Source organism: Lolium rigidum, chromosome 5 (assembly GCF_022539505.1).
Source record: "Lolium rigidum isolate FL_2022 chromosome 5, APGP_CSIRO_Lrig_0.1, whole genome shotgun sequence".
Taxonomy (NCBI): Eukaryota; Viridiplantae; Streptophyta; class Magnoliopsida; order Poales; family Poaceae; genus Lolium; species Lolium rigidum.
The window spans coordinates 4,473,804-4,489,710 of NC_061512.1; the positions used below are offsets into that span (position 1 = coordinate 4,473,804).

Consider the following 15,907-nt stretch of genomic DNA (forward strand, 5'->3'; position numbering starts at 1 on the left):
ATGGCACATCAGCAAATACGACCCTCTACGGTGAGCTAGTGACCTAAATGAACACTAAGCTTTATTTTTTTTTTTTTTTTTTTTTTTGAAAGCCCACGTATATTCAACATAATACCACGTACATTGTACATAGTACAGAAACGAAATACATCGCATCATACGTAGGGGAAACAGAACCAGAGCAAACCGCAGCATCTCCTCCGGCGTCGAGGACGAAGGCCGCCGTCCCCCTTCTCACCGCGCCCGAGAGCACCTCTCTTGTTGAAGACCGCCGCAAGGCCCGTCCGCCGCACAGCGGCGGAACTTGTGCCGATGAACGAGCACGGCGAGTGCCCTCCCGCTCCATCTACTCCACCTTGCCGTAGCCGTCTTCGCCGTCGACGCAGACAGGAGCCACCGCGGATGCCCAGCCCTGAGATCCGGCCGCCAGATCCGCCGCCAGCCACGAATCCGGCGGGAAGCCGAAGGACTCAAGCACCACGCCGGGCCTCGAGCCCCCGCAAGTCGAGCGCGACGACGACGAGCCCCCAGGAGCTCCACCGCCGGAGAAGGCCGCCCGACACCAAACCACCCGCCACCAGCCCCACCTCCTCCAAGGCGCCGCCGGCGGGATCTCCACCCTACCCTACCGTATATACAAGCCGGAACCGGGGATCCCCACCCTCCCGCCGCCGGAGCGGCCGACGGAGGAGGAGAATCCCGCGGCTCAGCGGCGAGCGCGGCGGATCGACGGAGTTCGCCCAAAAATCGCCTTTCTCCTCCTGCACTGCATCACGTATTCTTAAAATTGGTGACTGTATCGATTTTCATCTCCAAGTTCCAGTACCACCGATGCATTTTACTCCACTTACAAAGTTACAAACGCTCGTAGTTGCATCTGGAGTGTTCTGGACTGACCAACTCCCGGAACACGGACGTTGTAACAGATATTGTAACACTTGGCAATCCCCTGTGAATAATGTCTCCTTGATAATATAAAAGTTTTCTTTCTCTCAGTAAAAAAACTACCTGAGAGTTGTATCGTACGCAGTCAACAAGACATTGTCCCCAGAGAAATATACATGTATGAGTCACATCTGATATCCAGAGAAATATATTTGAGGGTCCGGTCTCATTTATTTTGGTTTCGCTCTCGCACTTTTTGTTCCATTATTGAATATGTCCGGAACCAAATCATATTGTACCTCCTGTAAAAACATCCCCAGTTCTTTGAACTACTTAATATGGGTATTAGTGCATAAGAAGTTTTTCTATTGTTTCCGAACTTTGTCATACGTCCCTTTGCAGTAAACTTTGGTAATTGAACTTGCTGAGTTGATGTATTATTAGAGCATCTCCACCCCCCAATATGGCATTCGGCATTAATCTTTTTGGCCCGTAGGGGGGTCGGTGTGGAGATGGATTTGGTGGGTTTCCGGCGCCCCATACGACCCCTATAATTTTTTTTTGATGTACAGAATTTCAACCAACTGAATTCCAGTAGAACAATAACATTAAACAAATTTCAGTAGAGCAATAACTAACACTAAACAAATTTTAGTGAAGCAACAATAACGAAACAACAATTTATTTCTTCTTCTTGGACAGCCCTACCATGTCATCGTCAAGGCGATGCTTCTTACTCCACTCTGACGAGTCTCCCTTCGGGTCTTCATCGTCGTCGTTGTACGCCGCATTCTTCGTGCCCACCTAGCATCATCCTCCTCCTCCTCCTCCTGGCCGTCGACAATGGCGTCTCCATCCTCCTCATGGTCGTCGGCTATGGCATCGTGCACCTCCTGGTCGTGTCATTGCCGTCGCTCGGCGGACAACTTCAGCTATTGGGTGTTTGAAACCTTCTCCCACCAATGGCGCCATCTTGGTGACTTGCCCTCGCTTGCGGACTCGGATGGCAGCGAAAGGCTGCTCATGGCGCCGGTCTGTCGTCGATGGTAATCACAGAGATGATGGCAGTGGCCGGTGGGAGATTCACAACACGGATGGTGCGTACGGCTTTTTATATCGACGCTGCCGGTAGTCGAGAAGACCCCACAGAAATCGAAGAGAGCAGCAGTTACTCTTCCACGGTGGTTGGGAAGTCGATTTTTTAACCCACTGATCAACTATCGAATGGAATGTATGTTTTGTCTCCCGCGTTGTTCTTTTTTTAATTTGCAGTTTTGTTTACCGTACCTAGTCTGCGGATGCCTTTTTCGGCCCTTAAATTGCGAAAACTTCGGTTGCAGATTTATTTACCGTACCTAGTATGCGGATGCCTTTTTCGGCCCTTAAACTGCGAAAACTTTGCGGATGCCTTTTTCGGCCCTTAAACTGCGAAAACTTCAGCCTGCAAACGCTTATATAGGATTTGCGGGGTCTACTAGAGTTTCTCTTAGGAGGCCTTTATGGCCCCAAGTGGAGATGCTCTTACTGTAGCTTAGTAGTGGTGATGCCCTAAACACGCCATTTCCTTAATGTCAATTACTACCTTCGTTCCCTATTAATTGATTCTGATTTTCTCCCAGATAAACGTAACATTTATATCTATCAAATTAGAGTAGGAACCCCGGTTCAGAGCAATTTCAGTTCAGACCAATCTATTGACAGAGCGTCAGAGTGTATGCTCCAGGACGAAAACACGAAGATATATCAGAGGCGTGTGACAAATCCTGATCGAACCGCACAAGAAACACACAACTAATATGTCGATTGGGGTAACAGGTGCATGCAAGGTTTTGGCAGATGCTACACAATAATGTAGCGGCAACATTGCTGACATGTTTAAACTTCCACAAACAAGGCATAACATTAAGCAAAGTTCAGTAGCAATAGCTAATATGCTCATTATGTAAGCAGGACATGCTTAAACTTCCACAAACAAGGCATAACATTAAGCAAAGTTCAGTAGCAATAGCTAATATGCTCATTAGGTAAGCAGCCTAACACCACATCTGGGCGAACTACATAGTTAAGCAGGTAGAACAAAGGTCTGGACGCCTCCAAACATTATTACCGATAGATAGAAACAAGAGACCAAGTAACAGTCACTTCCATCTTGCAGAAAACGAGATCACATGTGCAAGTACTTGTGCCTGACAGTTTCATCCCGAAGTTGACTGTATCTTGTGCAGAAAACCCGTACTGAGAGGCCTCCACAGAAACAAACAATTCCCCCGCTGGGTAACTGACAGAAACAATACGCCTCGAGAGCTCGACTGTACCATCTGACTTGGTTGGCAGCTTTCCATCCTTAAAATCAAGCAGCACCATCCTCCCTTCTTTTACTTTGTCGGTGTTGCAAACAATCAGCCCTGCACACTGATCCGGCCACGACCCATCAACGAGTCGGACAGCCACGGTGGACTCCAACGAACTACCCAGCACCGCCAAAGCAAACTCAAGCATGCAGCGCTGGCGGGGGATACATGCACGGAGACCATCTATCAAAGGATAAGTTTCACGGAACTTAAAACAAGCGAGAGCCAAAACTTCATCATCTTCAGACTCTTCTGTAGTCTTTACTTTTAGCTGAACCTCTATCGCAACCGGGTCAATCATCAGAACCGCGCGAGACGGGCCCGTTAAACGCAAGAATGGATCCTGCCAAGCAAAGCATCACAATAGCAATTGAAGAAAATTTTAAAAACTGAAGCAGGACACAGAATAGGCACATGAAGAGTTAAACTGTAGGTCTAATAGTACTAACAGGCAGGCAGCACACAAATAGATACACCAAGAGTTAGATTGTAGGTAGTCGCAATGACTCACCTTTTCAGTGAGTGTTTGGCAGTTATCCCTGGAGCATCTGAAGAGATAGTTGCGCCTACGATCTACTGAGTCCCTGGCAGCAACAAAGCCATGAACCTGAAGTGGCCAGCTCAGACCAGATAGGTCGGCAACTTTGATGGAGAAGAACTGCAAGGAACTATCCGGGAGAGCATCTGGTGGGATGGTTCCTGTTGCACAGTACATGGGAGGAAGAGAAGCTGCATGGAAGAAGCCAAATTATAAGAACACTAAAAGAATTGTTACCAGGAAACAATTTCAACATAGACTCATCCAGGTTAATAAGATAGTATATCGACGCGGATACAGGGTATTTAGTCTAATGCTACGGTATCCTGTTCCTAGTTCAATATGCAAAGAAATAATGTTTCTCTACTCTCTGATATGATGTTACGGAGTGGATCTGTGGTCATTCTACTAAAATAAATCCCAAATGAAACACAACAACATACTCCCATCCATGGTAAGGAACGTCCATTGATGGGTTGGGTGGTTTCCTATTCCTAATTTGCTATCAACGCAAGGAAGGCCTCCAGTCTTTATAATGGTATTGATTGGGTTTTGTTGTCGCCTGTCGGGTTAAAAAAATAAATCTTGTTACCGCCCATACAATAAAAAAGATTGTTTTCCTGATGTTCCTGCATCGACCTCAAGAAATTACTTAGCCAAGCCGAGCAAGGGGGTTGCTCGAGCGTCTCGTCGATTCTTTCATGGGAATATATACATCAAGTAGAGAATTTCTTACTTTCGGCGTCGTAGGAGCCGTGGCGGCGGCCGAAACACCTCTCCCAGTATTTGCGGTAGTCCTCAACCTCTTGCTCCTCTTTAGGAGGAGCTGCGTCATCCTCCTCCTGCTCCTCTGTAGGAGGAGCCGGCTCCAGCGCCCGCTTCTCCTCTGTAGGAGGAGCCGGCTCCTGCACCTCCCCTCTGTGCTCATCCGTCTTCCGGATCTGAGGTGTCTTGGGCATCCCGGTGCGCGTCAGGCCAAATCGCCGCGGCTTTGTGATGTTCTTCTTCGTCGACCTCGTCTTTGCGCTGGACTCGGCGCCCAAGTAGATCTCCATCTCTGCCAGCCCGCTCTCGATCAGCTCCATCTCCGGCGCCGCTCAGTGAATCGGGGTTCAGCAGGTGTGGTGAATTCCCAGGCTAGGGTTTCCCCTTCGTTCCTGCTTTTGCGTCCGCTAAATCCAGCTTGCCTTTTAGCGGCTACGCTACGTCCACATGACGCGGCCCAGTGGCATCCAACGGCCCGGCTCGAGCACTAGGTCCGTGGAGAATTCTCCGTGAATCCTATTCACCGCCCGCAACGGGAGCCAGCCGGGCCAGGCCCATTTAGAGTTTCCCTTTTTAAAGGTTTGAGGAAATTGAAAAGACCAGCAACTTTTGGGGAGGATGTTGCAAAGACAAGCAACTCAAAATTTTCGTTGCATAAACCAGTAACTCTAAGAGTAATATGTTGCAAAAAGCATTAATGATCACTTAATAGTGTATGAGACACTTCTAGAGTCCACTTTATGTGTTGACCTAATAGCCACCATGTCATTTGTAATACGGAAAAAACTGGCTGGGGAAAAGCGAGTCTAATCAGAGTACGTATTCATGACTCCAGAACTCCGATGCTTAATCAAAATATGAAAATAACTTTATGAGTTATAAATTTATAAAAATTATTCTTGATGTACCCAATGATGTATCCTACAAACGCCTAAAATCTTAATTTAAAATACTTTTTATTTTAAACTACATGAAAATAAAAAGTATGACAATAAAAATGTGTTTGGATAGTTAGGAGAGCAGTGGTACCCTAGCTCACTAGGGATAAAACCTAGCTTTGACACTTTGAGGTCTCATAACGATGAAATATTCTTATTTAAAGAATTTAGCGTCCAGAATTTACATGTTTTTAGTTCTTTTTAAAATGTGTAGATATATTTTAGATTTTTTTAAATAAAGCGGATCCATATAGATTTTCCTGAGCCTAACCAGTATTTTCTCCCGCAAACCCTTTGCTCCCAAGGCGCGCCTATACATCGCCTGAAGATAATCCCGTGTGGGCCGGCCCATTAGTCTAATCGCTGGCCGAAAAGAAGTAGTACGATGCTTTCCTCAACATGTATAACATTCGATTTCTTAGGTGTATCGTTCAGTCTATGGTGCTCGGACCATTGCAAATCTAGCTTGCAAAATACCGAAAACCCACTCAATGTCTTTTCGAGCTGCCTCTAATGCTTTTGCAAACTCAGCTTCAGCTCTATTCACTGGCTCCCTGATGGCTTTCACAAATGTGGCCCAATCCGGGTATATACCGGCGGCAAGGTAGTACACATTGTGTACTCACTCCCATTGACGGTGTAGTTGCAAGCCGGGGCACCACCTTTAGCAAGCCGGGCAAGAAGATGGGATCTATGCAACACATTGATATCACTGAGAGAACCGGGCAAACAAAAAAAAAAACTATGCCAAATCTAAAGATCCTGCGATGCAACTGCATCAAGAACGATTGCTGGTTCTTTGCTCCGGCCACAGTACAATCTTGCCAGTTTTTTGGACAACTTTTCCATGTTTAATGCATACAATATATGCTGCCTAGCATGCCCGGCCAACCCCGTTATTCGTTGTCCATCATTAATCTAGCGGTATCTTCGTCATTAGGAGCTCGAAGATACGTTGGCCCGTACACACGCATCATAACCTTGCAAAAACGACAAACAGATTCCATCATCGTATCTTCGCCTATGTGAAGATACTCATCGGCATAGTCTGTCGGAATGCTGTAGGAAAAGATGCGCATGATGGCGGAATTTTTTTGGTGCGCACTAAATCCCATGAGACCGGTGATACGTCCATTTTGCATCACTATTTTATATCATAATTTATTGTTATTCATTGATATATTTCATATTTAGAGATGATACTTATGTTATTTCATCTATTTTGCATGTTTCATGATTATTGGAGAATCGCGCATCGGAGTCAAGATTCTGCTGGAAAAAGCACCGTCAGAATGCAATATTTCAGAAGATCAGCAATTGACGGAAATTATACGGAAAATCCTATTTTTCCAGAAGACGGAGACAGCCAGAAGGAGGAGCCGAGGAGGGCCGCCATGGGGCCCCCCATAGGCCGGCGCGGGGGGAGGGGGCCCACGACCCCCTCTGGCCTCCTCTCCTTCGCGTACTTCTTCGTCCCGAAAATCTAAGCTACAGGGGATAGTCGCGAAGAGACACAGCCGCCTCTGCGGGGCGGAAAACACCTGAGAGAAAAGAGCTCTCCGGCGGGCAGGAATCCGCCGGGGAAATTCCCTCCCGGAGGGGGAAATCGACGCCATCGTCACCATCATCGAGCTGGACATCATCTCCATCATCATCACCATCATCTTCATCATCATCACCGCCATCTCCACCGCTGCACCTCGTCACCGCTGTAACAATTAGGGTTGGATCTTGATTGTTTGATAGGGGAAACTCTCTCGGTATTGATTTCTACTTGTTGTTGATGCTATTGAGTGAAACCATTGAACCAAGGTTTATGTTCAGATTGTTATTCATCATCATATCACCTCTGATCATGTTACATATGATGTCTCGTGAGTAGTTCGTTTAGTTCTTGAGGACATGGGTGAAGTCTAAATGTTAGTAGTGAATTATGTTGGGTAATATTCAATGTTATGATATTTAAGTTGTGGTGTTATTCTTCTAGTGGTGTCATGTGAACGTCGACTACATGATACTTCACCTTTATGGGCCTAGGGGAATACATCTTGTATTCGTTTGCTAATTGTGGGGTTGCCGGAGTGACAAGAACTCTGAACCCCCGTTGGTATATCGATGCAGGAGGGATAGCAGGATCTCAGAGTTTAAGGTTGTGGTTAGATTTATCTTAATTACTTTCTTGTAGTTGCGGGTGCTTGCAAGGGGTATAATCACAAGTATGTATTAGTCCTAGGAAGGGCGGTGCATTAGCATAGGTTCACCCACACAACACTTATCAAAACAATGAAGATTAATCAGGTATATGAAGCGAAAGCACTAGACTAAATTCCCGTGTGTCCTCAAGAACGTTTGGTCATTATAAGTAAACAAACCGGCTTGTCCTTTGTGCTAAAAAGGATTGGGCCACTCGCTGCAATTATTTCTCTCGCATTTTACTTACTCGTACTTTATTTATCCGCTATATCAAAACCCCCGAATACTTGTCCGTGAGCATTTACGAGTGAATCCTTCATCGAAACTGCTTGTCAACACCTTCTGCTCCTCGTTGGGTTCGACACTCTTATTTATCAAAAGTACTACGATACACCCCCTATACTTGTGGGTCATCAAGAAAATTTTCTGGCGCCGTTGCCGGGGAGTGAAGCGCTATTGGTAAGTGGAATCGGTAAGGAAAACCTTTACTGTACGTGCTGATTTTATTTCTGCCTGCTGCTATAATTCATTATGGAGAGATCTTCTCTTGAATTCCTATTTGGAAAATCTACTACTACTACTCCAGGTGAGAAAGAGGTTCCATACAAAATACCTATGAAAATTATTGAACGTGTTGTGGATAACCGCTATGAAGGGGATGGAACTGTCCATCCTGGTGATCATTTACTGTTTTTACATGAATTATGCGGGTTATTCAAATGTGCGAGTATTGCTATGGATGAAGTTAGAAAGAAACTATTCTCTATATCGTCTGTCCGGCAAAGCGGCGCATTGGTATAAATTGCTGAAGAATGGTGATTCTCTTGATTGGGAGGACATTGTGCCCTTATTTTATTCTAAATTCTATCCTCCAAGTGAAATTCACAAAGATCGGAACCGCATATATAATTTTTGGCCTCATGATGGAGAGAGTATTGCCCAAGCATGGGGGGAGATTGAAGTCTTTAATGCTCAAATGCCCCATTCATGAGCTTCCTGGTAATATTATTATTGATAATTTCTATGCAAGACTGTCTTCTCAAGATAAGACTCTGCTGGTGTTACCCGCCAAAACTCACCGGCGAGCAGTGGTTAAGCAACACGAAGAGCCGGGAGGCTCCCAAGGCCGCTTAGTGGACCCTGGCACCTCGCGTCGTCCCGCAAGTTCTCTCGCACACGTCCCGGCGGTTGCTAGGGCGTGCCACCCGACCTAGACCCGGTGAGGAAGGTGTTAGATTGCTTCGATTAGCTTCCTCGCATGGTAGACACGTAAACATTAAATACGAGCCCTATCGGCTCTCAGGTTGCCTCGTGGATCGGCTCAAAGAGCCGATCGCCCCATGGTTCACGTTGGATTTGCAATGACATGGGGATCCTGCTTGATCAAAACAAAGCTAAACCAATCCACGACAGTTTAGGGTTTTCACCGCATAACCGGAACATCCTACGCGTAGTTGGGCCTAGCAGATACGAAAGATGATGAAAACTACCCCTACAAGAGGCCTAAAAACCAACATTAAGTCAATTCCCGAACATCCCTTGTAGGAACGGTAAACAACACCTAACGCACTACCGGATCGTCCGACCCCAAAGATAAGGCCTAATCATGCAGATATTAAACTAATCCTTGCAGAACAAGGAGCAACTATAACGGATCGGATCTACTGAGTAACGAACAAGCAAGATGCTGCCCTTACACCCAGATAGGTGTAAGGGCAGCTAGGTGTCGAGGGACGGCATCGCTAAGGAGATATGCATAAGAAAAGCATCAATGCAAGCCCCAAAACACCTAAGATAAGTAGTGTTACTCGCCATTAACAACGCTTCAGCACGAGTAGCACAAGGTAGACGAATAAACGCGTACTGCCTAGATCGCAAGATGCGATCTAGGCAGCATGATGCTTACCCGGAGAAAACCCTCGAAATAAGGGGTGGCGATGCGCCTGATTTGTGTTTGTTGTGAACGTGATTGTCCTCCTTTCTCGATAACCCTAGATACATATTTATAGTCCAGGGGACTTTCTAATTGAGGCGTGCACCTAACCGTGCGCGGGCTAAACTCTATCTTTTAATCTAAGATGCGATCTACTATATTTACAGATACACGGGCAATCTAGCCCAAACTCTTCGCACAAGGCCGCTGCAGAGATGCTCCATGTGTAATCTTCCAAGCCCATCTCCCTTACGGCCCATCTCCTGATTTGGCCAAAATCTGGTGATAACACATGCCCCCCTGGTTTTGGTAATGATAATTTTAAAACCACTCTGTTTTTCCTTCGAAGGGTCATGTCGTGGCAGATCAGAACCGTCGCAGTATTCTTCATCATGATGACTTGCCTTCTCAACTTCTCTGCACGATTTGACAGTTTTGGCACCACATCCTCGAAAAATGCTCGAACATTAAATCTTCACTCTATATCCTTTTATTTAACCGTATCGAACAGTTCACCTCTTCATCCCCTTCGCATTAGCACTCCAAAAGCCCTCCTCTGCCACCATGTCTTCTTCTTCTTCATCCTTATCGGGTCTTTCCACCCAATCTTCCTCCTCCCGCGAGCCGACACCGGAGTGGGACCCAGAGGAGGCCCACGCGGCCAACATCCGCCGCGCCATCGAAGCCGGGGAGGAGCCTAGTCACGACTTCTCCGTCTGGTCTGAGGACGACAAGTCCTCGACCGACGGGGAAAGTGACCTCCGCTTCCTCGCCGACGGGGAAATGGAGGAGGAGAGCGATGACGATCGCTTCTCCTGTGATGACTTCACCTTCCCCGAGGAGGAGGAGGAGGAGGAAGAGGACGACACCTCCTCCGACGAACCGCCGGCCAAGCGCTTCTGCCCCTGGCCGGGGAACCTCAGCGACTTCGACAACGACGACGATGACGCTGACGAGGAGGACGAGGACAACGAGGGTCCTGTCGGCGGCCGCCACAGCAGCGACGACGAGCCCGCCGGGAGTAGCGCCGATAGCGGCGACGACGGCGACGACGAGGGCAGCGACGGCCCGTAGATAGGATCCTTAGCCTAGGATCAGCAGTAGTAGATGGGGCAATGTATCCCCTAGTACTTCCTTTTGAGAGCAATCAGCTCTTTATGTAAGAAATCTCGTTTATCAATGAAGAATTTCCCCAATTTGATTTTGCCGATTTCCTTTATGCGAATTTAGCCGATTCCCCCTTATACTGACTATGCCGATTGTCCACTTAGCCAATGCTCAATGAGCCGATGGCAACGCATCGGTCCCTCATAATCTGTCCTTCATCTTTTCAACTGATGACTTTGAGCTCTAGTGGATCACCATCTTTGAAGAAGGTTGCGACACAGGACCATCCGATGACACTCCAATCGGCTTCTAAAAATGGAGCATCTACCAGGCCAGCTGCCCCCCGAGCCTTAGTCAAGGCGAAAACAATGATGAGGACACGTAATTTCAGACAAACGGACCTGAGCTCGATCATATCTGAGAAAGCTACCATGCAGAGCCATCCAAAGCCGATCACCTTTCTTCCGTTGAAAGCCGACACTGCAGATGATCACCAGCGGCTTAGAACAAAAGTTCCTCTGACAAGGTAGTCTCATACGCCAAAACTCCTCTGACACAGAGTTGGAGGTCCTCGTGTCTTGAACACGCAACTGGTAGATCCCATGAAATTTGTACTAGAGTCAAGGGCTGTGCATCGGCTTTGTTCCTTAGCTCTAAAGTCGATGTCCGTGCATCGGCTGTACATCTTGAAATTTTTTTTTTACTGGCCGATTTTCCTATCGGCCCCCAATATTTCACTGCACATATATCGCACATGTTCATCTGATTAGGTGCCCCCCGAGCCGATTCTGCCAGGTAACTGCTGATATCGGCTCTGTGGTTAGCCAAGGCACTATATGTGAACGTCGGCTCTATTAGGACCAGTGTTGACTTCTTCCAGCTCATCAGCCGACGTAAACCCATTGCCCAATAGATCGACGTTGAACCTAGGCAGAATACATGGCGAAGATAATTTTGGCCGATTGCTGGAATCGGCTTCCATGTTGATCGAATTGCTCAATGAAGGTTTTGCAATGTTCCTCCATAGATCCTTGGGTTGCTGGCCATTTGACAGCCACTTCACACCTCGTACCCCCGTGTTTTGTCCATCTAAGTGCCCCCCGAGCCGATTCTTTCAAGTAATTGAGGGTATCGGCTCTCCAGGCATCCTCTGTTGGATCAATGCTGAACCCAGGCAAAACGTATGTCGAGGATAATTTTGGCCGATTGCTAGAATCGGCCTCCTTTTTCATTGCAATGCTTGACGATGGTTTGCAATTTCTTGGATTTCCACTGTAGCTACGTGACATGCTTGAGATAAGATTTTTGCTTTCCATTTTTTGGGGCCGATCGCAGGGATCGGCCTCGCCACGTACGTCCATTGTCTTGGACTTTGCTACTCTGTCAGGATCATGGACACCATGTTTGCATCAGCCGATGCCTCTGCATCGGCTTTTGTCTGTTTAGGGCGCCACACTTTCTTGGTAGGGCGTGCCTTGGTCTCCAATGTTTGCTGCATTTTCACGGCCAGATCGGGCCGTGCCTTCCTCAATGTGTACAGGTACTGTGCCTCGGCTTCCTCCAGGTTTCGTAGCCGCTGCACTCTACGCTTCTGAGAATGGCTGAGTCCATCAGGGCACCACCTTGGCCGGTGATACCTATCTTCTTCTCCGTCTGACTCCTCAAAGTCTTCGTCTTGAGATGACTCAGCTCGTTTGCTCTGAGGTGGGAGAGGCCCTAGACGCTTGAACACTGAAACTTCATTTGTTTTCTTCCTTTGCCGTCTGCATTCTGGGCAGTTCTCGACTGTTGGCAATCGGCTCATTCCTGAGTCCCAGCAATGTTTGAAGAAAGGACAGTCCCAATGCCTATCCATGTCGTCTTGCTCTCTTGACCTTCCTCTAGCGTGACGCTCGTACCCGTCGTTGTTTCTATCATGCCAACGGTACCTCCTGTCCTCTGCATCAGACCGACGATATCTCTCATCATCTACGTCGTAGCGCCGACGTCGGTCATACTGCTGTTCATATTTGTTAAGGAGATGCGCGGAGAGTGGACGTTGATACCGCACGCTTCTCATTTCCTCCTCGGTCAGGTACCGTCTATCATCATCCTGGGGCCGGTCGCGTGGATCGGCTTCCTCTTTATCCTTGCCACGGGAGTGGCTGCTCTCTGCTTTATCTTCGCCATGGCGGCTCACAAGCCCTGCCATGTTGACACCAAAAGAGAACTCTGGCTCGCACTTTACGGAGTGGCTAAGACCCACCATGTTGACGCCAGGAAACGGACGTGTGTCAACCTTCATGGCAAACTGTCCGAAAGTTAATCGGCCTGATTCTATCGCCATTTGAATCTGTGTGATACGTCTCCAACGTATCGATAATTTCTTATGTTCCATGCCACATTATTGATGTTATCTACATGTTATATGCACATTATATGTCGTATTTATGCATTTTCTGGAACTAACCTATTAACAAGATGCCGAAGAGCCAGTTGCTATTTTCTGCTGTTTTTGGTTTCAGAAATCCTAGTAAGGAAATATTCTCGGAATTGGACGAAATCAACGCCCAGGGTCCTATTTCGCCACGAAGTTTCCGTAAGTCCGAAGACGAGACGAAGAGGGGCCACGAGGGGGCCACACCCTAGGGCGGCGCGGCCCCCTTGGCCGCGCGGCCCCGTGGTGTGGGGCCCTCGTGCCGCCTCTTGACCTACCCTTCCGCCTACTTAAAGCCTCCGTCGCGAAACCCCCGCACCGAGAGCCACGATACGGAAAACCTTCCGGAGACGCAGCCGCCACCAATCCCATCTCGGGGGATTCGAGAGATCGCCTCCGGCACCCTGCCGGAGAGGGGATTCATCTCCCGGAGGACTCTACACCGCCATGGTCGCCTCCGGAGTGATGAGTGAGTAGTTCACCCCTGGACTATGGGTCCATAGCAGTATCTAGATGGTTGTCTTCTCCCCATTGTGCTTCATTGTTGGATCTTGTGAGCTGCCTAACATGATCAAGATCATCTATCTGTAATGCTATATGTTGTGTTTGTCGGGATCCGATGGATAGAGAATGCTATGCTATGGTAATTATCAAGTTATTACATATGTGTTGTTTATGATCTTGCATGCTCTCCGTTATTAGTAGAGGCTCTGGCCAAGTTTTTACTCTTAACTCCAAGAGGGAGTATTTATGCTCGATAGTGGGTTCATGCCTCGCATTGATACCCGGGACAAAGTGACGTAAAGTTCTAAGGTTGTGTTGTGCTGTTGCCACTAGGGATAAAACATTGATGCTATGTCCGAGGATGTAGTTGTTGATTACATTACGCACCATACTTAATGCAATTGTCTCGTTGTTTGCAACTTAATACCGGAGGGGGTTCGGATGATAACCTCGAAGGTGGACTTTTTAGGCATAGATGCAGCTGGATGGCGGTCTATGTACTTTGTCGTAATGCCCAATTAAATCTCACTATATTTACCATGTCATGTATGTGCATTGCGGTGCCCTCTCTATTTGTCAATTGCCCGACCGTAATTTGTTCACCCAACATGCTTTTATCTTATGGGAGAGACACCTCTAGTGAACCGTGGACCCCGGTCCAATTCTCTTTACCGAAATACAAATCTACTCGCAATACTTGTTTTACTCGTTTTCTCGCAAACATTCATCTTCCACACAATACGGTTAATCCTTTGTTACAAGCAAGCCGGTGAGATTGACAACCTCACTGTTTCGTTGGGGCAAAGTACTTTGGTTGTGTTGTGCAGTGTTCCACGTTGGCGCCGGAATCTCCGGTGTTGCGCCGCACTACATCCCGCCGCCATCAACCTTCAACGTGCTTCTTGGCTCCTCCCGGTTCGATAAACCTTGGTTTCTTTCTCGAGGGAAAACTTGCCGCTGTGCGCATCATACCTTCCTCTTGGGGTTCCCCAACGAACGTGTGAAATACACGCCATCAAGCTCTTTTTCCGGCGCCGTTGCCGGGGAGATCAAGACACGCCGCAAGGGGAGTCTCCACTTCTCAATCTCTTTACTTTGTTTTTGTCTTGCTTTATTTTATTTACTACTTTGTTTGCTGCATTATATCAAAACACAAAAAAATTAGTTGCTAGTTTTACTTTATTTACTGTCTTGCTCTCCATATTAAAAACACAAAAAAAATTAGTTACTTGCATTTACTTTATCTAGTTTGTTTTATTTACTGTTCCTAAAATGAATACTCCTGAAAATACTAAGTTGTGTGACTTCACAACCACAAATAATAAGGATTTTTTATGCACACCTATTGCTCCACCTGCTACTACAGCAGAATTCTTTGAAATCAAACCTGCTTTACTAAATCTTGTCATGAGAGATCAATTTTCTGGTATTAGTTCTGATGATGCTGCTGCCCATCTTAATAATTTTGTTGAACTATGTGAAATGCAAAAGTATAAGGATGTAGATGGTGATATTATTAAATTGAAATTGTTTCCTTTCTCATTAAGAGGAAGAGCTAAAGATTGGTTGCTATCTTTGCCTAAGAATAGTATTGATTCATGGACTAAATGCAAGGATGCTTTTATTGGTAGATATTATCCTCCCGCTAAAATTATATCTTTGAGAAGTAGCATAATGAATTTTAAGCAATTAGATACTGAACATGTTGCTCAAGCATGGGAGAGAATGAAATCTTTGGTAAAGAATTGCCCAACCCATGGACCGACTACTTGGATGATCATCCAAACCTTCTATGCAGGACTAAATTTTTCTTCGCGGAATTTATTGGATTCAGCTGCTGGAGGTACCTTTATGTCCATCACATTGGGGGCGGCTACAAAACTTCTTGATGATATGATGATTAATTACTCTGAATGGCACACGGAAAGAGCTCCACAAGGTAAGAAGGTAAATTCTGTTGAAGAATCCTCCTCCTTGAGTGATAAGATTGATGTTATTATGTCTATGCTTGTGAATGATAGGACTAATGTTGATCCTAATAATGTTCCGTTAGCTTCATTGGTTGCCCAAGAAGAACATGTTTATGTAAACTTCATTAAAAATAATAATTTCAACAACAATGCTTATCGGAACAATTCTAGTAATAACTATAGGCCATATCCTTATAATAATGGTAACGGTTATGCTAATTCTTATGGGAATTCTTACAACAATACTAGGAGTGTACCCTCTGGTCTTGAAGCTATGCTTAAAGAATTTATTAGTACACAAACTGCT

At 46.5% G+C, this 15,907-nt stretch overlaps 1 protein-coding gene across 1 annotated transcript; it reads right to left on the reverse strand.

Moving 5' to 3' along the window:
* Positions 1 to 346: 346 nt before the first annotated feature.
* LOC124652785 lies at positions 347 to 4,859 on the reverse strand. The gene is made up of 4 exons (XM_047191827.1): positions 4,511 to 4,859; positions 3,748 to 3,965; positions 2,993 to 3,579; positions 347 to 620 (listed from the first exon to the last, which is right to left on the reverse strand). The coding sequence occupies exons 1-4, from the start codon at positions 4,857 to 4,859 to the stop codon at positions 347 to 349; spliced, it is 1,428 nt and encodes a 475-aa protein (XP_047047783.1).
* Between the last annotated feature and the right edge of the window lie 11,048 nt (positions 4,860 to 15,907).

Bases quoted from the DNA above. Each gene is read 5' to 3' on its own strand.
- LOC124652785 (XM_047191827.1), bottom strand. From the start codon at position 4,859: ATGGAGCTGATCGAGAGCGGGCTGGCAGAGATGGAGATCTACTTGGGC. The intron at 3,966-4,510 runs GTAAGAAATTCT...TCTTCCATGCAG, and splicing joins CGGCTCCTACGACGCCGAAA to CTTCTCTTCCTCCCATGTAC. The intron at 621-2,992 runs GTAATAATGTTT...ACGGTAGGGTAG, and splicing joins TCTCTTGTTTCTATCTATCG to GGTGGAGATCCCGCCGGCGG.